This window comes from Lampetra fluviatilis, chromosome 35, assembly GCF_964198595.1.
Source record: "Lampetra fluviatilis chromosome 35, kcLamFluv1.1, whole genome shotgun sequence".
In the NCBI taxonomy this organism is placed as follows: domain Eukaryota; kingdom Metazoa; phylum Chordata; class Hyperoartia; order Petromyzontiformes; family Petromyzontidae; genus Lampetra; species Lampetra fluviatilis.
Genome location: NC_136309.1, coordinates 10,507,530 through 10,531,392, shown reverse-complemented (window position 1 = coordinate 10,531,392; position 23,863 = coordinate 10,507,530). Strand labels below are relative to the sequence as shown.

Here is a 23,863-nt window from a genome sequence, read left to right as displayed (position 1 = left end):
GATTGTCAAGCGTATAAGCCCCAGTCATCAATGACTTCACAACAACAAAAACCCCTGTCGCATAAATGATTCAATGTTACTTCATTTGAATTATTCCCATTCTGAGAATTAAAAATATCCGTTTGGGTGTCAGGCGAAAAAGAAACCGAACTCGCAGCCGCCGTGAAGAAAAAAGTGACACGCTTGCTGTGCAAACGACTCTTGCGTTGTGTACACGATAACGGGCTCCACTTGGACAGCGAGAAGGCACGTGGAGGGGGAACCTTTCAGAGCCAATCTCCGATACAGCTCTGTGATCTTTGGTTCTTTCGGTAAAGTCACGTATAAAACATAAAATAAATTAAATCACGACGTTTCGATTGCAACACAAGCAATCATCATCAGGTATGAAAACTACAGCAAGAAAAAAAATGTTTTGCTGTAGTTTCGATTGCAACACAATCATCAGGTGTGAAAACTACAGCAAGAAAAAAACTATTCCGGGATATTCTTGCTGTAGTTTTCACACCTGATGATGATTGCTTGTGTTGCAATCGAAACGTCGTGATTTAATTTATTTTATTTTCTACCTACGTGACTTTACCGAAAGAACCAAAGAGTATGGATCCCTGCAGTCACGAAAACTTGAAATCTAGAATGACAGCTCTGTGAGATTTCCGAACGGATTCCTTGTTTCATGACGCGGTGCTCACGGCACAATTTGACTAAATCTGGGGAGAAATATACTGCGTGTGATTTGTCTTAAGTTACACGTGCTAAGTTACTGTGTTTTTGCACGCTTATCAGTGTGTGTGTCTCATGTGCATGCTCTTGTTTTTTAAACCAGAGTCACAAGTGCTAAAGATTCTGGAGAAAAGAAGAGATCCTGAGGCCAGGAATTTCTTCAAAAATTTAAAGTAGTGACGGGTTCTGAAATGAAGGAGCATCAGGCTATGTTTTAAACAATGTACATGAAACATGTATAATTACCAGTATATATTTTTTATATTTTCACTTAATCTGCATTGTTACAGTATAATATTTTCCGCATATTTATCTTGGGCCCAAACTTTGCAGCCCGCTTTGTTACATTCTGTATGTTATGAGTGACTGCAGCAAATTTCAGATGTTAATCCTCACTCTCAATTTATGCTTCAGCCTTGAACTCAACTCCCCAATCCAGACTTTAAAAAAATATACGATTTTCTCAAGTGGCTGTGCATGACCTTGGTGTGAGCAGATCTTCATCTGAGACTCACACTGACTCGAAGCGGGCGTGGGCAGGACATGTCGACAGAAGGCATCTTGGCCCATGGTCAAGAAAAACAGTGGAGTGGAATATCCTTTGCCACTCCATTGTGAATTTCATTGAACCCATCTACGTGACTTTACCGAAAGACCCAAAGAATATGAATTCCTGCAGTCACGAAAGCTTTAAGTCAAGATTTAATGGAGTGGCAGTGAAGGGAAGGAACGCATTCGAGTGTACGCCCACCTTCGCGAGTGACCGCCCACCGCAGAGATGGAGTAATGAATTCAGCTCGTGTGCAGGCGCTACACGGATTGTTACATCGTGTGATTGTGAGAGACGGCGCTGACTAGAGGCCTTCATCCAGCAGTGGATTTTGACCATGGCTGATGATTAATTTTATTCTGCATCCTTGTTCATTGTAAACAAGGTGAATTCTCAGTAAATTATGGATTTACTGTCATTATTCAGGGATAGCATCCGAAACCTAATCGTACCCAAATAATTTGAACACAAGCCTTTCTTACAACAAATGCATGCACGTATATTGACCTTCTTTCGCACCGTTCGTAGCCAACCGTGCTAATAGGAGGTGCAAATGTCCATGGTGTATAGTATTACAAGGTATTGGGCCTCAGGAATTGCGTACACCACGTGTATTTTTGTGTGTGTGTACACCTTTTGTATTTATACAAACACACTGCATTGGCACCTTTCGCACGAAGCAATTTTATACAAAACGGGTGTCGCAGCAAGCGGTTGGTGAGCTGGTTTCAAAGTGGAAGAAGGGAGGGGGGTGCCAGCTTGGGTGGAGGCACTGCGGAGGTTGAGTCCCATTGCGATGGCGCCAACACGATCGAGACGACGAGTCCGGGGACCTCGAGCGGAAGGAGCGATCTCCGTCGCCCACCCCAACCGCGTGACGACGCACGGGCCTCGCTGTCCACTGGACAACTGACGGCTCGGCAGCCCAAGCTGAGCGTGAAGTGCCCGTGCATTCAAGAATCGCCGAGCGTGAAGTGCCCGCACATTCTTCACCAAGCGTGAAGTTTTCACACATTTTTCACCGACCTTGAAGTTTTCACACATTCTTCACCGACCTTTAAATACCCGCACATTCTTCACCGAGCGTGAAGTACCCGCACATTCTTGCACCGTGTTGTCTTGTTCGTGTTTATTCAAAGCGGATATAACCCGGTCAACGTTGTTACTGTTACCATATCCTTACCTACGTCCCATAGAGTATTTGGCAATAAAACAATGGCGTTATGAACTGCTGGCACTCTGTTTTGTATTTATGGGACCTTTCGATGAAATAAATGTTGGACTTGTACGCATTGGACCGTTTGTTAACATGAAAGACAGCTGTGGGAGACTTTAAAACTGAAACATATGGGAGCTTGTTGCAGACACTTTTATTTTATCCAGCGCCTAACAAACCTGATGATGCACAACACCTTGCACGCAGCGCTTACTTGCGATGCCCCTGACCCATCGCAGAATGGATGTATTTGCTGATACGATGGACCAGCTGGCCGGTGCAAATTCTATTATTACTGAGAATCTGGTCTGAAGTGAATCACACCCGGACTAAACGCAGGCAAAGGTGGCTTCAGTGCACTGAACTACCAAACTCAGGGACTCTCCATTTATGTAATTGAGGTTTTATAATCCAACGAGGGTGAAAAGGCACCGTGAAAATTGTGCATACAGTATAAACACACTTGTTAACGAAAAATTAGGGATTATTCTGTGTACACTGCGAGTGGAAGAAAGCAGAGGCCCTAAAGACGAGAAAAAGGTCAATGTAAGACGGTGCAAGGATGCCTGCAAAACCAGTTTGGGTGGAAACTACCCACGTGGTCAGGGGCCGGCAACTCGCGGCTCCGTAGCCGCGTGCGGCTCTTCGAGGACCGCTTCGTCACTTCATGTATTAAGGGCTGTCCGTCTCGTATTCTTCACCAGTACATTGCGGCTTTTGAAATATTGAGGGGTTTATTTTTTTGCCCAATTCGAAAGAAAAAAATGGCTCTTCTCGGTAGTTTCGTTGCCAAACCCCCCTGCACTGGTTAAATCCACGGGCTGGATGACGATTAGAAAACTGGGTCAGGCCTACCTAGTCGGAGGACAACTCGGCTGGGAAGCTTTCCATGGGGCGATGACCAGTCAGGAGGTGGACCAAGCTGAGCGGAGGGAACGACGCAGCACAGGAGGGAGGAGGCACAGGAGGGAGGAGGGAGCTCTCCCACCCCCAATTTGCTGTCTCCACGCTTTGCTTTCAAGGGATATACTTTTCCCCAACGCATATTTGGATACACATCTTGGCAATTTATTTTGTCGTCGTAAAATTGACAACTGGGAAATGCGGCATTTTTCATTCCCGTACACTGTATACATTTTCACATTCTGCAATTGCTTCGTGCGAAGGTGCTGTGGCTATTTCCACTTCTTAAGAAGTTCTTGCACATATTTTTCATCGCTTCTTTCTTCCAAAATCTTGAGTATATCGATATCTGAGAGAGAGAGAAAAAAAAACATGAGATGTGTGAACTTCTTCCGCATAGAGCAAGCATATCCTTAAACTCTTGTCATTTTACATCTCCCCCTTTCACAGACTTAATAACCTGCAGTGTGCAAAACACGGGAGTGTACTCTGTTGATCTTACGTTTTTAAGCCACAGTTCAATGTATTCCACCTCGCATGGTTGGCTACGTACGATGCGAAAGAATGTCCACATACATACATAAAAAAAAACCTCTGACCTGAAATCTTAAAGTGTTTCCTGGGTCACTCGATGTGCTATGTGCCTGGGACATTCACTTATTCTTGCTGGGCTGCCTTTCATGGATACATATTTAATTCCAGTCAAATCTCAATCCACCAATGAAGGCCTCTCCACGCAATATCAGTCATCGTGGGTTGTTTTTGTGTTTTTATTGTTACCATACGTAATGACCGAAAATAACCCCAAGCCAATGTACAGTCTAACGGTTATTCAAAGATAGACCGAGTTCTCCGATTGTAGGAAAGAGGCCTCCACAGGGATTAGCCGGGAGACAGGGCTTTTGAAGTGATTGGAGAAAGAGTTTTCAATGAGAATAGGCGGGAAACAGAGTTTAAAACCCAGCAGCGAAGGTTGGGATCCGTTAGAGGGGAAGGACAGGGATTGGCTAAGGGAAATAGGGTGAGGGAACATTCGAGAAAGGGGACTGGAAAGATATAAAATGGTAAACAGCACAAGGGGAGGGAACGTTCGAGGGAAAGTACAGCTTCAAGATCAAGCACGAAGCCTGGCCTCAACACGACAGGAGCCGTAGAGGACCGCTCTAGAGGGCTTTTTGACCCCACTCTTTCGCAGCGGTCAGATTTATTTTCAAAAGGAGCTTCAAGAATTCCTCCAGTTTCAAGCAAGATTCTGATTCTGAAGAGGTCAGAGCGGCCACACGTGACCCCCGCCACACGCGGTGTGGTGCACCCATCCGCACCGCTGGGTGGACAGAGGTGGCGGGGGGTGGCGGTGAGGGGGGTGCGGATGGGGGAGAGTTAAGAAGCTTGCACCGTTGCATCAGCTGCCGCATCAAACCAGCAGCGTCCCGACTGCTGTGAGCGCAGTGCGCCAACCACTACACCACGGCAGCGTCCTCATTCTCTCGACGTAAATAGCTAAAGAACCTAACAGACCGTACAGCGCATAACGAAGCAATTCCCAGATGCAACAAATACGAAGGAGACATCACAGCGATGATGATACACTCCGCTGCTGCTTCCTGACCCGGTTGTCTGTGGCTTGACCGCCTGGATGTGAAATTGTCGCCGTTGCTCTGCATCTCCCATCAGCCATACGAAAGAAGAAGGAGAGGGGGGGAAGGGGCACAGGGGTGAGGGGTAGCGTGCACCTGCATGCAGACTTTTGTCCATGAGAGGCAGGCTGCGCTGGGGCAGTTCCGGCGGGGCCTCCCGCGTCTCCACGCAGGCCAGGTCGTCGAGGCGGAGCACCGTCTGCCCGATGTAGTCGTTGGCCGTGAAGAGGTCGAAGTCCATGACCGTCATCAGGACGCAGGCCGAGCGGCTCCGGCACTGCACCTCGCTGACGGAGCTTTTGGGAAAGCAGCGCGGAGTTGGTTTTCGCCCACGGGACATTTGGATGACCGACAACGCTCATGTCAGGCTGGTTTGAGCCACTGGAGCCGTGCGCTTTCACATTGTCGAGATTGAAAGTATAATTTCTTAAGAACTGCTTGTTGTGTTTAGTTTGTTGTCCACGCCCCCCGCACCTCCGATTAGCACGGTTGGCTACGTACGGTGCGAAAGAAGTTCAACATACGTACGTACATGTACTTTAAGCTGGTGAGTGCATTAAACTGGTATTCTGAAAAATGCAACAATAAATATTTATCATCAGCTAGTTGAGTTGCACAAGTGGCCACTGACTGCTTTTTACTCAATTCATGAACGCGTGGAGTTCCAATTATTGTGAGTGGTGAGCGCCCTACCTCCAAACCACCCAGCCACTTAAAACATCACCATGGGGCAAATCCACTACGATGCTCATAAGGTTTCTCCAATTTCTTTGATGAAGAACAACCATGTAGAATCGAGATACTCATCATTTGTATATTATACCATTTGTGTGGCATATTATGTTTTATTTAAGTAAACTTATCTCCACAAACCATACACAAACAAAAAACAAAAATAAACTGGGCAAATCGCCTGATGAAGCTGGTTGTAACCACCAGTGAAACATCGTACTCGAATTGTAAATGTTGTGGGTTTACTCTCCATCACACCGGTGTGCTGAACTAATAACTAACAGGCACGTTTTGTTGACGTGACCAACCTAACTAATTGGCCGTGTCGGGTGGTGGTAGGTATTTACGCGATATAACACAAAAAATGTTTTATTACGAACAACATTTCTCGCGAAAGCCTACAGCGTGTTAAGTTGCCAAACTTACAATTCAAACGTCTCGCCGAAGATGGGGTTCAGAGTGTTGCTTTGGGTTTGTGTGCGCGCGCTTTTGGCGAGCGGGAAGTGGTGATGCGGGCAGAGATCCAACGTCACGAAGGGGTCGCTCAGGCCTGCGGGTGCCACACAGAACGCGCCGTCGTAGCAAAGACAAAGATCCCTGTATAGCCTTCAACATACTGTTGGGGCAAGTGCTATTAGCGAGCACCTATGAAGACACACCGGCTTTGGTTGTAGGTCACGGCCTCTCGTGATCAAGGTGGAACTACTTGTAGTTTAGATTATGTGTGTCTGTACTGCATTCGTGCACACAAAAAAAACATGAAAGTAGCATCATCTTACTCTATACTCTTTGGTTCTTTCGGTAAAGTCACGTAGGTAGAAATAAAATCAAATAAAACAAATCACTACGTTTCGATCGCAACACAAGCAATCTTCATCAGGTGGAACAACCACAGCAAGAAAATGCTGAAGTCAATCCACGGCTGGACAAAGATCGTGGAAGGTCACTAAACCGTGCTTTACTGCGCACTGGTCAGATCGGTGCCCCTTCGGCCACCGCCCCTGGCACAGTAGACCCCACGCGACGGGGCAGGGTGGAGCCAGGGCGGGTCTCGCACGATGGCGCTAGCCCTGCTCACCGTTGGAGTCCATCGCCGGCAGCCCCGTTCCGTTGAGCACCTCCACGTGCAGCCTGCTCTCCGCGTGCCAGCAGCGCACCCTCAACTCCCCCAGGCCGCTTTGGTGACACAGCTCCTGCAGGCACAGGGGGCACTTCGCGGTCGGCAACAGCCGGGCGGCTCACAGTCGCTAACGAATATCAACCACACCCAAGTGGCTAGGTTGGAGTAGCTCGCAGTCGCTAACGAATATCAACCACGGCCGGGTGGCTAGGTTGGAGTAGCTCGCAGTCGCTAACGAATATCAACCACACCCAAGTGGCTAGGTTGGAGTAGCTCGCAGTCGCTAACGAATATCAACCACACCCAAGTGGATAGGTTGGAGTAGCTTGCAGTCGAAATGCTGTGAGTCCAAATCCTGGTTGGCAGGAGGGTGGGGTTGACTCAGCTCATCATCCCACTGGGGATGGTAAAACTAGTACTACTTTCTGTGAGAGTCAACAGTGTTCGTCCTATGAAGAGACTTGCCACCTGCCATAGGAATGAGGAATTTCCACCACTGGCTCGGGGTTTAAACGAGAGATGAGCACCGACTCGTCAGTGCTCGACTGAGCAGGACATCTCTTTATTGGGTGAGTCTTGTCCTCACCGTCGTGCCGTCTATCTCACGCAGCGACCATCACCTCGTAAACGCATAAGGTGCTTTATCTCTCCCCTCACAGCTTTGGACACTCCATGGAAGATGTGAGGACACTTTCTCCATCAATGGAAAATGAACGAGAGTCCAGTTTGTGACTGTGGTGGTGTTGCGTCATCTCAGACCGTGCAACATCTCGCGAACGACCGCCCAATCGGATCATTCAACAGCGATCTGAAACAAATCCACGCGGCTACTCCTGAAGCAGTCGAATGGAATTCAAATCTCGACATTTTTGTAATCTATATTCTTGGTTCTTTCGGTAAAGTCACGTAGAAGGGAAATAATACAAGAATAAAAATAAAACAATAAAATTCTCACGACGTTTCGATTGCAACACAAGCAATCATCATCAGGTGTGAAAACCACAGCAAGACATTTTTTGAAAAAAGTGGTGTTTTTTTCTTAACGTTACCACCACGGACAGCAACTGGTGGTTGTTCAGACGGACGAGTCCATCTATGCTCAGAATGGAGGAGGGGGAGAGGAGAATGGAATGCGGTCTGAAAGTCACCGTAAACGTGAACACAATCAAATAAGACCCGAAATGGTTTATCACATCCTTCCAATGATTGCTAAGCCAGAATCCATCTTCTCGGTTGAAAATGTCTCTGTGTTTGTATATGTGGATAGCCTCATGAACGAATCTCTCATGGTAGCCGGATGGCTTGCAGAGAACCTCAATCTTGGAGAAGTCAATGTCATGTGAGCCCACTGAATAATAACAGTGGTCTGCCACGGCTGAGGTGTTGGTCCTACCGTGTTTTAGGTCTGCTTTGTGTTCACGGATGCGGTCCGAGACATGTCATTTGGTTTCTCCAATGTAACTGCTACCACAGAGGCAACTTAGTTTGTAGACGCCAGGGAATATGTCTCGGACCCCCGCCCCCGCGGATGTGACAAACAAACCTGCTCTTTTATCCTCTCCAGGTAGAACTCCTCGATGAGCTCCACCGTGGACAACGTCTTGAGACGGAGTTTCTTTTCCAGCACCTGTGAGAGAGCGACGGCAGCGGAGCAAATGTTTCGCCGATTTGCACGGAGCCACGGCGAGTCCACGTGCCGGGAGCATCTTCCGAAACCTAATTCAGCTCCTGAAGAAGGTCCAGCAGGTGAAGCGAAAACGTTGGACAATCTGAAAACACTTTGTAAAGCTGTACTAGCGCCACCGCGAAAACATACGCAGTGAAGAAACAATTGAACAAAATATATTCTGGGCCGCCGCATGGAATGAATACCGGGCTGTGGCGGGCGCACGCCTGTAATCCAGCACTGTGGAGGTAGCGAGGGTTGGTGGATCACCACACAAATGTTACGAAACTCCCCTTCCCGTGGGCATCCAGGAGCAGCAATACTCTTGCCTACCAGAAGGCGCTAGGGCAAGGTGGTGGATTAATCTCTCCTTCAGTCCCTTCTGTCTGGGATAGAGCGTTGCCCCCTCGCACGCTTGGGTTTTCTCCGAGTGCTCCGGTTACCTCTCACGTGAATTAACACCACGTAAACAAACACCTCGTTTATTGAGAGCCACAGAGCGGCTCATCACCAAGTGGCTCCTGTCCTCTCACTTGTCTGCTGTTGCTCGGCAAGTGCGAGATGCATTCATTTTTTTATTTGCCAGGTAAGGCCCACTGACCTATGTAGTTTCTTTTTCACAAGTGACCTGACCACGAATGACAGCTCAACGAAGTGGCTTATCCCATGGACATTGACAGCAGCCAAATACTCCAAAACGCGTGACGTTGATTCTAAACGTGGAGGGAAAAACCGGAGGACCCGGAGAAAAATCCACGCGACCACGGGGAGAGAGACAGACACCGCAAACTCCAAATATACAGCAGGCGTCAGGTTTGGGATCAAACCCACAACCTGTATACCAAAACGTGTTAGTCAACATTTCACCACCGCGGCAAGCCCAGATGTCGGCGCGTGAATGATGACGCCACCATGTGAACTGAACGTGACGGTGCGCGCGTGTGCTTGACGACGACGGCGGAAGCGGCTCACCTGAAACTCGTCGCTGTCCAGCACCGCCGGCAGCAGTCCTTCCCCACCCGCGTGGAACGTCTCGCGCAGCGCCTTCACGCGTCACACGACACCCCCCCCCCCCCAAATCGTTCGGCGAAATCGGTCAACAACTAAAAACGACCTTCGTATATAACATCGTTTGACGGAGCCCTGGGGAAAGCCTCCCAGAGCAGACGCCGTTGCTGTTCGCGACGACGGTGTTTACAGGACGGGTTTTGACACCGCTCCGCCTTATTTATATACAAATGCCATTAAATAATCCAGTCCCTCATACTGCTGTCCCCCGGTTCCTTTTTATTGGGGGGGGGGGGGGGGTTAGGTTCCATAATAAACCTTTTCCCTTGAGTTTTACTTGAAGCCAGTACACGTTTTCCCAACTCGCCGCATTTGGAGATCGCGTCGCCATGAGACATTTTCAATATCTCTCCGCTAATGGAAGCACCCTTCCTTAGTAGACGAGCATTGTCGACGGTGGCCCTCCACCGCAACCAGACTGCCTGAAATATTAGCGTACGTTTTTTTTCTTCCCGTTATGACGCGGGCGGTTATAATTGCAGTGGTTACGCTTGCTTGGCTTGTGTTTTGTACGCCACTGTCAATTTAAGTCCGTATTTTTATTTAATCGGCTTTCCAAAATTAATTATAAGATCGTTATTGAGAGAGAAATAAAGAAAAAACCATAGTGGGTATATCAGGGTGCCTTTTGTGAGTGCTGCTGCTGGCCTGTACGGTTCTAGTAAAACACCGGATCGAATTTTAAGTTCTTGTCTTGTCCTTCAAGGCCCTGAAAGGGTTAGTAGCTCCACTATATCTGGGAGATTTGCTGAAACCGTATGCGGCCCCGGTTCGGGAAACTGAAATCCACCAAATCCGGTCACCTCTGAGTGTACCAAGGACAAACCTATGTTCAATGGGTGATAGAGAATTCAGCAGTCAGGCGCCTCGTTTGAGGAACGTCTTGCTCCAGTCAGTGACGGACGCTCTGTCAGTCGAGGTTTTTAAGGCTCGTCTGAAAACACGTGTATTTTCTCCTGCATATCCATCTGTGTAAGGCTGTTTTCCTCTGAGTTTTCACGTAAGGGTTCTTACTGGGATCGTGTTGTAAAGCGCTGTGAGGCCTTGTGTGAATGGCGCTTTATACAAATGAGTTTTACTCACTCGCTCTACTTTACTTACCAGCAGCGAGTAATGGAAACGGACGTCAAACGACACACAGTGGGACTGGCGACCCCGAACGGCGTCCGTGAAAATGTCTAGAAGAGCCGTCCACACTGTCTGCATTATCCTGATGGGAAACAAGATTAACTGTGAATGACCCAACCAATAATAGATACCCACTTTAATTTGTATGAATACATTAACCCCCCCCCACCACCCGGTCCTCGCACCTGATTGGCTCACAAGTGACGACGTCACATTGATCTCTCCTCTAAACACCGAAACAGGAAGAGGATTTCTCCACAATTCTGTCTGTTGCCTGATGAGGCTGGTTGTAATTACCGGCGAAATGTCACGGTACTCGAATTGTAAATGTTGTAGTGGGTTTACTCCACCAACTCCACCAAGTGGTGCTGAACTAATAATGAATTGACATGTTTTTTTACATGACAACCCTTACTAAATGGCTGTGTCAGGTGGTGGCGGGTTAAACAACACATCTATATTTACGCCATCTGACCCAAAAAACCTCTATTATGGATAAGTTCAACACAACATGCTGTAGAACTCAACAGACGGCAGGGACAGTATAATTTTCAGAGAATGAACTGGGCCACCAATATAACGAAGGCAAAATGAATTAAAGTACCATAAAAGTAATAAAGCAAATAGAAATCAGAACAAAAACAACTGTTTTGCACGTGAAATAAAACAAATTGGCACAAACGTAAAGCAATGACAACTTAAAGTTCAATATTAAATTCCCTCCAGCGCAAGTTGGTTCGAGCGGGTTATTTTTAGACTCATAATAGTGCAATTATAGAATTAAGATACAGCAGCATTAAACGGACATAGGGTGACTATGGCGCTAATATGTAAATAGGTGAGGATATATGACCAAAAATACAAATGGCAATAATACACAATGGCGATTTTGTATTTAAATTATCAAAACAAACCCTTGATGCCTTGCAATAGGTGTGTCTGTTCAGTGTTTGAACATCTTAACACCTCCTGTGTTATTGCCAGAAAGGGTAAAGCCTATTTTTCTTATTCATGTTATTTGGGTCTTACGGTAAAGTCACGTAGATAGGTTCAAATAAAATAACAAAAAATACCAAAAAACTATAACATTTCGATCGCAACACAAGTGTTCGTCATCACACATTGCTTCATCAAAACAAATAAGACAACTGCAGTGTGAGGGAGGATTACAAGATAAGGATTTATCAAGTCCACAGAATAGAGTGATCTCAGTAACTCGTGACGTAGACCCATAACTTACAGTTTGTAAGCAGAAATTAATGGAAACAATACGCATGGTACAAATGAATACGTGTAATAAGAGTACAGCCTGTATGCGCTGTGAGTGGACTATTGGCTACGGGAGGTAATGACAGGGGAGTCAGCCTACAGTGTGAATGGACTAGTGGCCACGGGGGTATCAGCTGTGAGTGTGAAGGGACTGGTGGCTACGGGAATGATCAAGAAGGGAGCGTGGTCAGGTGAGGGGAGAGGACGGTGGAGTCTGCCGGTGGAGCGAGCGTCCAGAGTCAGCGACAATGATCGAGAAGGGGGGCGTGGCCTCGGTTGGTATAAAAGGGAGATGCGCGGGAGACTCGTGGCTGTTGCGGTGGGGTCTCTAGCTCATGTCAAGTGAACGTGTCTTCAATAAAGTGCCATCCTAAGAGAAATGTGCCAAGTCCTCATTACACATGTGTAGTGGCGTAACGCGTGCAGGGTTGCAAACAGCGAATGCATTCACGCGCGGGGTTTGCAAACAGCGTGTGCATTTCAGGGCGAGCAGGTGCAAGCGTTAGGACATGGAACAGCCGCCAGAGAAGCGCCAGCAATTGAGGGAAGAAGCGGTAATTAGGTGGGTGCATTTGGAGACAGCCAGGTGCAAGCTAGCAAAAGTAGATGCTGGAGAGACGGGAGATGGAGACGATAAGGGAGAGAAAGCACGTGCAGGAGGTGCCACCGAGACGCGGGCTTAATAGGAGGCAACTGAGGACCCTTCATGAGGAGGGGGATATAAAGGGGTGTGCGGAGAACATGGGTTGAGTTGGTTGGAGCTGAAGGAACGAATAGGACAAGAGCCAGAGACAAGAAGCCTGGGACCTCGCCCTCCACACCTCGTCCTCCCCAGCGGTGTTGGCTGATCCCCCGCTGGGGGCACGGACGAGGTTGGAGGTGTGAGAGAAGGCTGACAGGCTAGCGGAGTGTTAAGTGACAGGCTAGCGAAGTAAGAGAGAGAGTTTGGAGCAAGAGGTGCGTTGTGTTAAGAGTGAGGAGCATCCGTGCGGGATGCGAAGTAATAAAGTGTGTTGTTGTGTGTGGGAGCGGTAGTGTAGCGGTTAGCGCGCCATGCTATGAACCTGGCGACCCGAGTTCGATTTCCGCTCACGGCCAACACCAGTGACGATTATCTGAACCAGTCCTGGGCCTACCCTAGGTCGAATCAGCCTCAAATGAGTGCCTGATGCAGTGTGTAAAAACATTGCCACAGGGGAGACAAAGGCGGTCGGGCGTGGTGCTGGCCACCCACTCCCTCGTGTACCGTGCTGGTCTTCATAGGTGCTCGCTAATAGCACCTGCCCCAACAGTCTGTAAAGGCTATGCGGGGGATCTTTGTCTTTGTGTGGTTGTAGGTCACTGCGCAAAATGAACGGTTTTCATGACAGAAGGGCATATGAATAAAATGGCATGTATGCATACATGACATGTTCAAATGCTGGGAAATATACTGGCACAATGCATTTTCATTCACACTTGATAGCAATACCTAGCACATGACATGTCATTCCGAAATGTAAACACGCTTGACGTGGAATTGATTTCTATTCATGGCACAAAGGAGAGCACCCCAGTTTGAATTCAATATTTTCAGAGCCGTATCATAATTGATATTGCGATTACAGATGTAGCAACATAGAATGGGTTACTAGGGCGCGTAGCGCTGGTTACTGGTAGAGAGCGGGATTGTGGGTGTAGTAGCCCGGTCTACCAGCAGGGCAGGTGAAATGTCCCACTGGAGCGCGTAGTTGCCGGCAGAGAGGGATCTGAGGACACTGCAGCCGGTCTGCCAACAGGGAAGGTGATAGGCCGGAGTAAGGGATGTAGGGTAAAGGTGACAGAGGGGACACGTGGGGCGAAGCCCAGAACCTTCTGGTAGGAGGATAAAAGGGAGGTCCTGACGCTGGGTCGGGGCTGTCGTTTGGAATGGAACCCATCGTCTACGCAAGTCTTCGTCCCCGGCTTCACCTCCTCGGCATTGTGGGTCAGGCAGCGTGCCGGCCATCCTGACCCGTGTGTTGTTATCACCTGTACTGTGAAGTGTAGAATCGACGTGTGTGCCTCCTACTATTGGTGTCTCTGAAGTGACTACTACACAGGTAATGAGTATTGCACTGAAAAAAAACGTTTAAAGGTGAGAATGACGAATACCTGATGCACCGCTCGTTCGAGAGTCTTTGGTTGAATGTGAAGAGGCTTGCTTCAAGATACTCAATCAGCGGTGACAGAGCCTGCAAATAGTTGTAGACAATATTTTTTTAATTCACGCTTCTGTTATTTATTAATTGATATGAATAAACAGATTGATTCCTGCACTTAACATCACACGCACAAAGTACGACTATTTTGTTACTATTTTTATTTTACCAGGTAAGGCCCACTGAGCTATACAGCTTTTATTTCAGAAGCGACCTGGCCACAACTGATAGCTCAACGAAGTGGCTCATCACGTGGACATTTATAGAAAACAAATACTCTAAACACGTGATGTTCATTCTAAACGTGGAGGGAAAACCCGGAGGGCCTGGAGAAAAATCCACGTGACAACCACGGGGAGAGACACACGCAAACTCCAAATATACAGCAGGCGTCAGGGTCGGCATTGAACCCACAACCTCCTGTAACGTGAATCGTGTGTGAATGACTGTATTGTTTACAAAATCAGTTCCGACAATAATATACGAGGCTTGGATTCAAGGCCACGAGCCACAAGGCCAAGACAAGGCAAGGAACTGCAGCCTTTTAAGTCGAGGCTACCGTCAAGCTGAGTCAAGGGCGGGTCTCCTAGGCTACTGATTAGCTACAGTAAGCAAAGCTCGTGTTGTAATATTGCAACTGCAGTATGGAACTTCTTTGAAACAAATTGATACCATTACATCTCCTCCCAATGTAATTTCGGGGAGATAAAATGTTAATTTAAATAATAAACTCGCCAGTACGTTCTATCCGAGTCATCATTGAACAAAGATGGCCACTGCATCGCGTGCTTTCAGATGCGTTTCTGTGGCCGTCTGGAACGCTCTTCCTTCTGAAATGAGGAAACCACTGGAGCTGATTGAAAAGTTATTTCTTGAGAACAGTTTTTAGAAATCAGTTCGTTATCCTTCCCTCGCACCTACGATAAGCAAAGTTGGCTATATACAATCTTGATTTGAAGCTTTCGTGACTGCAGGAATCCATACTCTTGGTTCTTTCAGTAAAATCACGTAGTTAGAAATAACTACGTGACTTTTGTTTCATTTCATTTTTTTTCTAACTACGTGATTTTACCAAAAGAACCAAAGAGTATGGCTATGTACAGTGCAAAAGAATTTCAACATACATACATAGGTCACAATTCTGAGATATTACACGTGACCAGTTTGAAAGACGACACAAGCCCTTGAAGTACTGAGGCCCGCGGACTCCCTAGGCCACAGTGGCGAGGCCGTGCACTGGTTTCAGGGACCAAAGACTGACTTAGACCAGACGCAGAGTGGAGGTTCACATCACACGCATGTGTTCTGCTGAAGTAGTGCACATCATGGCTGGCAGCGTTACGTGAGCCATACTGCACCTGTGCCAACCGTGTGGGCAGATAGACCTTACTGGCATCTTGGCCAGGGAGGTTTGTGGGTGGAGGGGGGTGGTGTTACTATGGGCTGCACATGAGTTCCAGGATTTAGGATGCACATTTCAGACAATATGGAAACATCACTGCCATAGCCTTGAACTGGCTCGCCAACGTCGACACCTACACGGAACGCCATTCATCACCCCGCCCAACAGGAGAAGAAGAATAAGACGAAGACTTCACCTCTGGAGGTTGAATGTAGTCTGGTGCATTCACGAGGGATGCCACTCGCTGCTTAAGATCCAAAAGCATCTGAAGAAAGAAAGAAAGAAAGCGAGGATGAACAGATTAAAAGAAAGCACAAGTACATGACAGCAGGGCTTCATTTCAGCCGGGTCTATCTGGGTCAGTAACCAAAAATTTATAATTAAAAAAAGAAAATATTTGTATTTTACCAGGAAAGGCCCATTGAGCTATACAGCTCTTTTTCAGAAGTGACCTGGCCACAAATGACAGCTCAACAAAGTGGCTCATCTTGTGGAAATGTATTGCAGCTAAATGCTCCAAATGCATGATGTTGATTCTAAATGTGGAGGAAAAAACCGGAGGAACCGGAGAAAAATCCACGTGACCACGGGGGGAGAGAGACATGCAAACTCCAAATATGTGGGCATCACGGTCGGGATCGAACCCACGCCCTCCTGCATACCAGGTGAGGTAGTTAACATCTTGCCACCGTGGCACCTTTCTACACCCGGCACACCACATCCAGTATATATCTTTCTATGGCTGCGGCTATGAGTCATGTACTGCCTTCAGGTGGGCGGGTGGGTGGGATCCGGGCGTCTGGTAGAGGGAGGGGGGGTTAGCGATGCCCCGTAAAATAATCCGTGACGAATTAAGCCCCCGGACGAGTTACGGTCTGAACGTTTGACAACGAACCCGCGTGGGCACGCTGGTAAGGATGTCGTTGGCTTGGCAGGCGAGGTCGTCCTGGGCTCCGTGCAGCTGCCCGTATAGCGCCGTCTGCACCTGCTTGCCGTGGTCTCCTATCGCCGCCCCGAACTCCTCCCAGCCCAGCTGCTCGGGGAACAGCAGCAGCTTCTCCCGCACGAAGTCCAGGTCGCCCACCACGGCGCACAGCTGCGCTCGCACGGGCGGTCGCCACGCATAACGCAACAGGGCGGGGGGTGACGGCGAGCACATTCAACGCTCGCGAGCCACGCGTGGGTTTTTTCCCCCGGATTGGGCTGCGCGTTGAGCATTTCATCGCGGTTGGCTGCGTACGGTGCGAAAGAAGTTCGACGTACGTACGTTTGTTGTCATTTTCATCTTCTGAAGACGCCCGCAGGAGTGCGTGGTGCGAGCATGAGAGAATAAATGCTTAACAAGCGGAAAGCCGAGCTCGGACGATACACATCTGCTTGACTGATCGGTGGTTGGTTAGGAGTTATGACATTATGTACTTTAGCATCATCTCACAACCCTGAGCCAGCAGTGGAAATTCCACATTCTCAAAGCAAGGGGCAAGTAAATCCAGAGGACAATCACTGTTGACTTCCCCCACAAAGCGGTTTATCAACCCTGGAGGCATGATGGGCTGAGTCAACCGCCCACCCCCAACAAGAATTTGACCTCGCAAACCTCAGTTCTGTGATTACCTGCGACGACACTTTGCTCTCTCTGCCAGCAGGCTCGGCTGAACACTGCTCCAGCTTCTGATGGATGAGTGTGGCATAAGCGACGCTGGCGTCACAAATGTCCTGATCGAAAAACAGAACCACCAAAAAACCCAACAGTCAATGATGGAATGGCACCATGGCTCAGTGATGCCATGATCACGTGTTGCACAGGCAGGGACCCCCTTTAATGCGATTCCCCCATCGTTGTGGTCACCGAATGCCAAGTGACCAAAACTTCCAGGCCCTCCTGCCGCAATTCGTGAAGGAGGATATGTCATAGTTTTTGCCGCCCGATTCAAAAGAGCAGAGTAGGCTCAAGAAAGTTGCCAGGAGGAACGGGTGGGGAGGTGGGAGGGCTCATCCACATTGCAAATCGTAACCCCACGTTAGAAGACACCATCAATGAACGGCGAATCCAGGAGGATAACTACTCGCTCCACCAGTACACCACTGCCCGAGGCTTGTATGTAGTGTACGTATGTTGAACTTCTTTCGCACCGTGGTAGCCAACCATGCTAATCGGAGGTGCGGGGGAAGGACAATGAGCCAAATACAAAAAAGCAATTCAATTGAAAGAAATTTTCAATCGATATTTAAAAGTTCATAGCTCCAGTGGCTTCCTAATATCGGAAGCGTTCCAGACAGCCGCAGAAGTGCATCTAAAAGAGCAATGCATTGACCATCTTAGTTCGATGGTTAGCCAAATGCTGCTGTGAGGATGACTGGAGTTTGCGTGATGATTTATACTCCTTGACGAGATCAGCAAGGTTTTGTGGTTCATTTGTGGCTCGTGACTTGCCGCGAGATAAACCGGCAAAATCATGACTCTCAACAGCTGATTATAATTATTGCTGCCACCTTGAGAGACACTCTTAATGAATGTCTGACAACTTTACATTAAACTCTGGCTGAAGTTTAACATTGCAAATAGACAGCTCTTGGTCTAGGCGCAGACATCTTGTATAATATTTGTTCAGAATTCACTCACGCACAGGATAGTTACTGTATAATGTGCTGCCCCATAAAACAAGAGAGCAGATACAAATTAGAACTATCAAGACGGTTAAAATCGCCTGACAGATAAAAGTGAATTCACAGCCACTTTTCCTGGTGGGGCATGTTGGCATCTCACCAGCAGGGCTTAATTTCTTAACCGAAATGCTACTCAGCTCACTTGGAGTCTGGATTATCGTCGCAAGGTACTATCACTACACCACAAGGATGTGCCTAGCCGCAATAATCCTATGTTATTGTCCCCGATAATCCTGTAATCCTAGAAAAAATGCTTTACAAGGTAACACGAGGCCAAGGTGGGATGGGTGTGGTGGCTTGGTGCCAAAAATAATTCCCGGAACAGCATTCCGGATTGTTCCGGCTGAATCCGAGTAACTGCTCAGACTCGGCGAAGGGAGACGTCAGCCGTCTTGGACGTCAGTCGCCTTGGCCGCGTGACGGCGCTCACCTGGGTGAGTTTGGTGGCGAGGACGAAGGCTTCCAGTGGCTCGGGCCACGCCAGATTGTGCCAGAACTTCTCGAGCTGGGAGAGACAGGTGGCCGTGTCCACGGCGGAGGTGCTGTGAAAGACCAGGCTGTCCATCGCCTCCAGCTGAGCCGCGGCGCGCAGGGAAAGAGGCGGGGGGTGGGGGGGGGGGCGACAGCGCAGAGGTCATTGTGGGTTTCACCGTGAGAGTTGGTGCTTTGTGATCGTCAATAGAGCTGAGGAGGAGGAGCAAGAAGAAGAAAAGGAAAAGAAGGAGAAGAAGGAGATGGTGCCCGTGAAAGGTGGGATACCGCAATAAACAGAGGAGTCACCGAGTCTATGCTGACAGCCTTCCGGATGCGATCGTGAATCTTCTGCTGGATGACCACGAACCACTTGTTTATGGCTGGCTGGAACCACTTGTGAAAGCCGAACAAAGCCAGCGTCTCCGTAGCCCTGCAAGGCATTGAGCACAGAGCCACTGTGAGGGTGCGGCCACGGTTGCCGACGGGCAGAGCCCCACCATAGGTTGTCGGGTTACACGGGGCTTCAACCAGCTCTGTGCCGGCGACCCGAGAAATAATTTCCACACCCGGCACACCACACCCAGTATGTGCCTCGCTATGGCTGCGGCTACTAGCTAGGCGCATGTCTACTCCAGTCTACCAGCGACCCGGGAAACAAAACAAAAAACCTTAAAAGGTGAAAATGCCCAACTCAAAAAGTACTTAAAACACAATGACGGCTGGGATCCCAATTCATGGACCACTTAGCTTACCCTAGGGGTGGCTGGGGAGGGGGGCACCAAATATCACTTGCCACTGATATGAGCCGTGCCTGGGAGTTGAATACAGGTTTCCAGGTTCATAGTGTAGAGCGAGCTTCACCTGGACCATTCATATTTTCCCCTACGTAAGTGCAATTACTCGAGTGATATACACACATATCTCGAAAGGCCAATAACAATACTTTAATTTAATATACAGTCGTTCATGCTTCTTGCATTCCATAACGCTGTCCATTAATTACATATGATTCATATTAAACGGTCACTTCTGATAGAGTTTATAAATACAACATGAAGCACGGTAGTTTTTATTCTTCAAAATCAGTCATGCACATCCACCGCCGTTACAGCGTTAACAATGGACAAATAATTTCTGACCCCACAAAATAGCCGCCCTGTACGTGCGCATGTTGAACTTCTTTCGCATTGCACGCAGCCAACCGTGCTAGTCGGAGGTGCATGTTAATCAGAGGTACGTGCTAATTGGAGGGTGCCCTGGCTTCGACCTGACCAGAAATCCCTGCACCACACACAAGCGCAACGGGGACATCGCAACGGGCTCCGCGCCCACCGTCTCACGCTCAATTGCGACTGCGGCTCCACGTCTCAAACCACGTGCCACGTACAACAGGTGCCACGTCCCCCAACCGCTGCCCCCCGCAAGATCGCTCAACGGAGGAGCCGCACGCGTGGGGCCTCCACAAACGCCAGCGATAAACCGCCCCAGAATATCGAAGCGGCCTTTTTGACTTTTGACGTTCGGCCGTTACGCGAGAAGACGGTGGGATGAAACTTTGCTGACGTTACAATGAAGCGGTCCGTGGTACAGCCGCAGCAACGTCAGCAGTTGGCAGGAGCACCTCCGATTAGCACCGTTGGCTACGTATGGCGCGAAAGCAGTTCAACACACACACACACACAGTACCTGTCTGTGACGTGCTGATGGAGACCGTGCAGCTCTTTGAGGTGGACGTAGACCACGAAGAGCATTTCTCCGACCTCGCAATCATAGTGCCCATCCTCGGCGCCCTTGAGCAGCTGGGACATGTCTTCTGCGACACGCTGGACAGTGTCAGCCACCTGCAATTCGACAAATCAGGGGTCCATTCGGCACCTAAAGACGGCCAGGCGGCTCCGCGGGAGAGCAAGCGAATCCCGAGCGGAAGGTCACGAGTGCAAACCCTGCTCGGGGGTTGACTCAGCCCATCGTCCTACCGGGGTCGATAAAATAAAGACCACTTTGTGGGGAAGTCAACAGCAGCTGTTCTCTGGAGAGACTCGCCCCTGTCATAGGAACATAGAATTTCCACCGCTGGGTCAGAGCTGTAAACAGGAAATGAGCACCACCACCTCAACGCTTATTCGAGCAGGAAATCACTCTGAGTTTGAATCCACACTTGACACTCTGCCACAATGCTGCATTGAACAGATGCAAATCCGCATTCTCTCTGCACTTTTGTCCAGTAAACGTGGTGTCATGTTGCCTACGTTTAATAATAAATGATGGAAATTTGAACTTGGACCGCGTTGCACAGCACTCGCTCGCTCTCGTGGACAGAGAACTACTCAGAAGCGCGAGGAACCACAGACAAGCAGGAAGGCAGCAACGCGATGATCCTTCGACGACAGTTGCCCAAGCTCTGTGGTCCTATAAAGTGTTCTAATTTTACCAGATGAGGCCCACTGAACTATATCGCTCTTTTTCAGAAGCGACCTGGCTATCACAAATTATAGCTCAACGAAGTGGCTTATCATGTGGGACTTTACAACAGACAAATGCTCAAAGCGCGTGATGTTCATTCTCAATGTGGAGGGAAAACCCGGAGGACCCGGAGAAAAATCCATACGACCACGGGGAGAACATGCAAACTCCAAATATACAACAGGCGTCAGGGTTGGGATCGAACCCACAACCTCCTATATACCAGGTGAGGTAGTTAACATCTATATAATAAGTAACACCATATTGTCATCGGCCAATTCATGAGTGTTTACATGTGAGATAAATCTGCAGCGTCCTGAGAAAACACAAGCGTGCGAGGGGGAAACATTCTATCCCACACAGACGGAGGAGGTGGAGTCCACATTATGTCCGCACGGCCTCCTCCTGGCGAGCCAGGGTATGGCACCTCGACAACCACGGGAAGGGAGTTTCAAAACGGTTGTGCGGTGATCCATCAAACCTCGTTGCCTCCAAAGTGCTGGGTTACAAGCGTGCATAGCCACCTCCTTACGCCCAATCGATACATTGGCACGAATGCACGCCATTGCCTGATGCAGATCAACTGCTCCGAGATGAACACCACATGCATTGTCTAAAATATGGCTGTCCAAACCAGGGCACGCAGGCCAAAACTGATCCACAGATTACTTGAATCCGGCCCTCCGGTCGGTGAAGGTGGATGAGGACCAGGACCGGTTCAGATATCGCTCACAACCGTGTGTATGTATGACGTTGAACTTGTTTCGCACCGTGCGTAGCCGGCCGTGCTTATCGGAGGTGCGGATATTGGCAATTGGCTAAAATAAAACGTGGGTTGCCCAGTTCCTAGGCTCCTCACTGGTTCCTAGGGTGCTAACCACAGCGCCAACCCCCTGTCACGGCCTAAACCAGCGGTTCTTAACCTCGGATGCACGCACCCCATGGGGTGAGAGGTGCCCTTTCTGGGGTTGCGAGACATGGCCGGATTTTTTTCGAAGGTAAATCATCGAAACGCAAATGAAGCGCCTGAGTACAGCCGCTTTGTTCCATCAGGCTGCAGTAAAGGTTAAGAACCACTGGCGTACATCAGCAGCAGCGGCAGCAGCGGCAGCAGCAGCAGGCGAATGCCAAGCTACTGCAGGTGCAACCTCTTACCAATGTCTCCAGAAGGCAGTAAACGATGTTGAAGTAGTCCACATTCACAGATCTGCAACAGACGAGCAAGCTGAATCAAACTGCGCAATTTGAGTACTGTACACAACTATTCACGTAAATAATAATAATCATAATATTGTGTTTATCTCAGTTCATTATATTTTGTGCCACTCAGAGAACTCTCAAGCGGCACTAGTTCACGACCACTCCCGTTACGCCGAATATTCCTGGGCTAGATTTTCCACGAAGCTGCTCACGATCCACCCTCAACCACATCCACTGCACAAATGGAAAAGTAAAAACTCTCCGGTAGTAGTGCGATTGTGGTCCATCCAGACCAGACCGTACAACGTATAACGTTGCAATTCCCCAATCCAACATATGCGTAGGAGTCATCACAGCGATAGTGATGATACGCTACTCTGCTTCCTCCTGACGCGGTTGTCTGGCTTGGCCGCCTGAATGTGAAGTTGTCGCCGTTGCTCTGCATCTACATCAGCCGCTGTGCGAAGAGAAGACGGCTCCTGTTACCATGTTGAATCAAACAATCACCCACGGCACCCTTCCATTCGAAGTTTCCGGAAACACATTCCTGCGGAGGGAGCTGGTAGCAACGTTGGGTTGCTCGGTCAATGGCCAGGGTCAACGACGGCGTGGTGTATTCCGCAAATATGCCCGACTGTGAGGGCGGGCACAAGCCGGCGTGAGTAGGTTAAACGTTGAGTTTTATAAGGGCACCACGGGGTGACCAGCCCCTCCCCACCCAGCCCCACCTCTCCCACCCCCCACCCAGCCCCACCCAGCCCCTCCCCACCCAGCCCCTCCCAACCCTCCCCTCCCCGCCCAGCCCCACCCTCCCCACCCAACCCCTCCCCACCGTCCCCACTCAGCCCCTCCCTCCCCACCCAGCCCCTCCCTGCACGACGGACACAATAATCCCCTGTGGGCTGGTGTAACCAGGAGGTTCCTACCAGTATAACTCTTTGGTTCTTTCAGTAAAGTTACGTATATTTTTTTTTTAAATAGCATACGACGTTTCGATTGCAACACAAGCAATCATCATCAGGCACAAATGAAAGAGGAAACAAACCTAGCAAACTTAGAAATATAATGCAATGCAACACAGAGCGTCGGCTAACATAAGTCAACACCCTACGTGGTTGATTACGTTCTTCCAAAGATTGCTAAATTTGAGAGAGACAAAACACAGACACGGAGACACAGACAGACACACAAGCAGAGAGAGACAACACAGAGACACACAGACTTTTGTTTCGAACGCAGCACGATCGACCCCCGCAACACCGCCACCGCCGGCCGCCGTCGATGGTTTAATCACCGCAGGAAGAGCTCTTGGTAGCAGCGTTTCTTGAGGCCCAGCTCGGTGGTGACCTTCTCGACGATGGCACTCAGCTGTGTGAGCCGCTCTCGCTCGCCTCGCATCGCCACCGCCGCCGCATCCTCAGACGCGTTCTCCTGCACGGGGAACGCCACGGGCGCTTCATGCAGC

At 49.0% G+C, this 23,863-nt stretch overlaps 2 protein-coding genes across 2 annotated transcripts in view; one reads left to right on the top strand and one right to left on the bottom strand.

Moving 5' to 3' along the window:
• Positions 1 to 2,501, top strand: part of LOC144944676 (BAI1-associated protein 3-like) — a 54,879-nt gene extending 52,378 nt beyond the window's left edge. Inside the window, exon 30 of the mRNA XM_078873034.1 lies at positions 827 to 2,501. Within this exon, the coding sequence (XP_078729160.1) occupies positions 827 to 900 (74 nt within the window). The 3' untranslated portion in view covers positions 901 to 2,501. The remainder of the gene's footprint in view (positions 1 to 826) is intronic.
• Positions 2,502 to 3,598: 1,097 nt separating this feature from the next.
• LOC144944673 (BAI1-associated protein 3-like) overlaps positions 3,599 to 23,863 on the bottom strand; it is a 46,677-nt gene continuing 26,412 nt past the window's right edge. Inside the window, exons 16-31 of the mRNA XM_078873032.1 lie at positions 23,693 to 23,829; positions 22,354 to 22,405; positions 20,422 to 20,576; positions 19,042 to 19,165; positions 18,692 to 18,835; positions 17,209 to 17,310; positions 16,490 to 16,690; positions 15,791 to 15,859; positions 14,146 to 14,225; positions 10,717 to 10,825; positions 9,520 to 9,591; positions 8,425 to 8,508; positions 6,840 to 6,954; positions 6,188 to 6,311; positions 5,126 to 5,325; positions 3,599 to 3,741 (exon numbers count right to left, since the gene is read on the bottom strand). Of these exons, the coding sequence (XP_078729158.1) occupies positions 3,665 to 3,741; positions 5,126 to 5,325; positions 6,188 to 6,311; positions 6,840 to 6,954; positions 8,425 to 8,508; positions 9,520 to 9,591; positions 10,717 to 10,825; positions 14,146 to 14,225; positions 15,791 to 15,859; positions 16,490 to 16,690; positions 17,209 to 17,310; positions 18,692 to 18,835; positions 19,042 to 19,165; positions 20,422 to 20,576; positions 22,354 to 22,405; positions 23,693 to 23,829 (1,845 nt within the window). The 3' untranslated portion in view covers positions 3,599 to 3,664. The remainder of the gene's footprint in view (positions 3,742 to 5,125; positions 5,326 to 6,187; positions 6,312 to 6,839; positions 6,955 to 8,424; positions 8,509 to 9,519; positions 9,592 to 10,716; positions 10,826 to 14,145; positions 14,226 to 15,790; positions 15,860 to 16,489; positions 16,691 to 17,208; positions 17,311 to 18,691; positions 18,836 to 19,041; positions 19,166 to 20,421; positions 20,577 to 22,353; positions 22,406 to 23,692; positions 23,830 to 23,863) is intronic.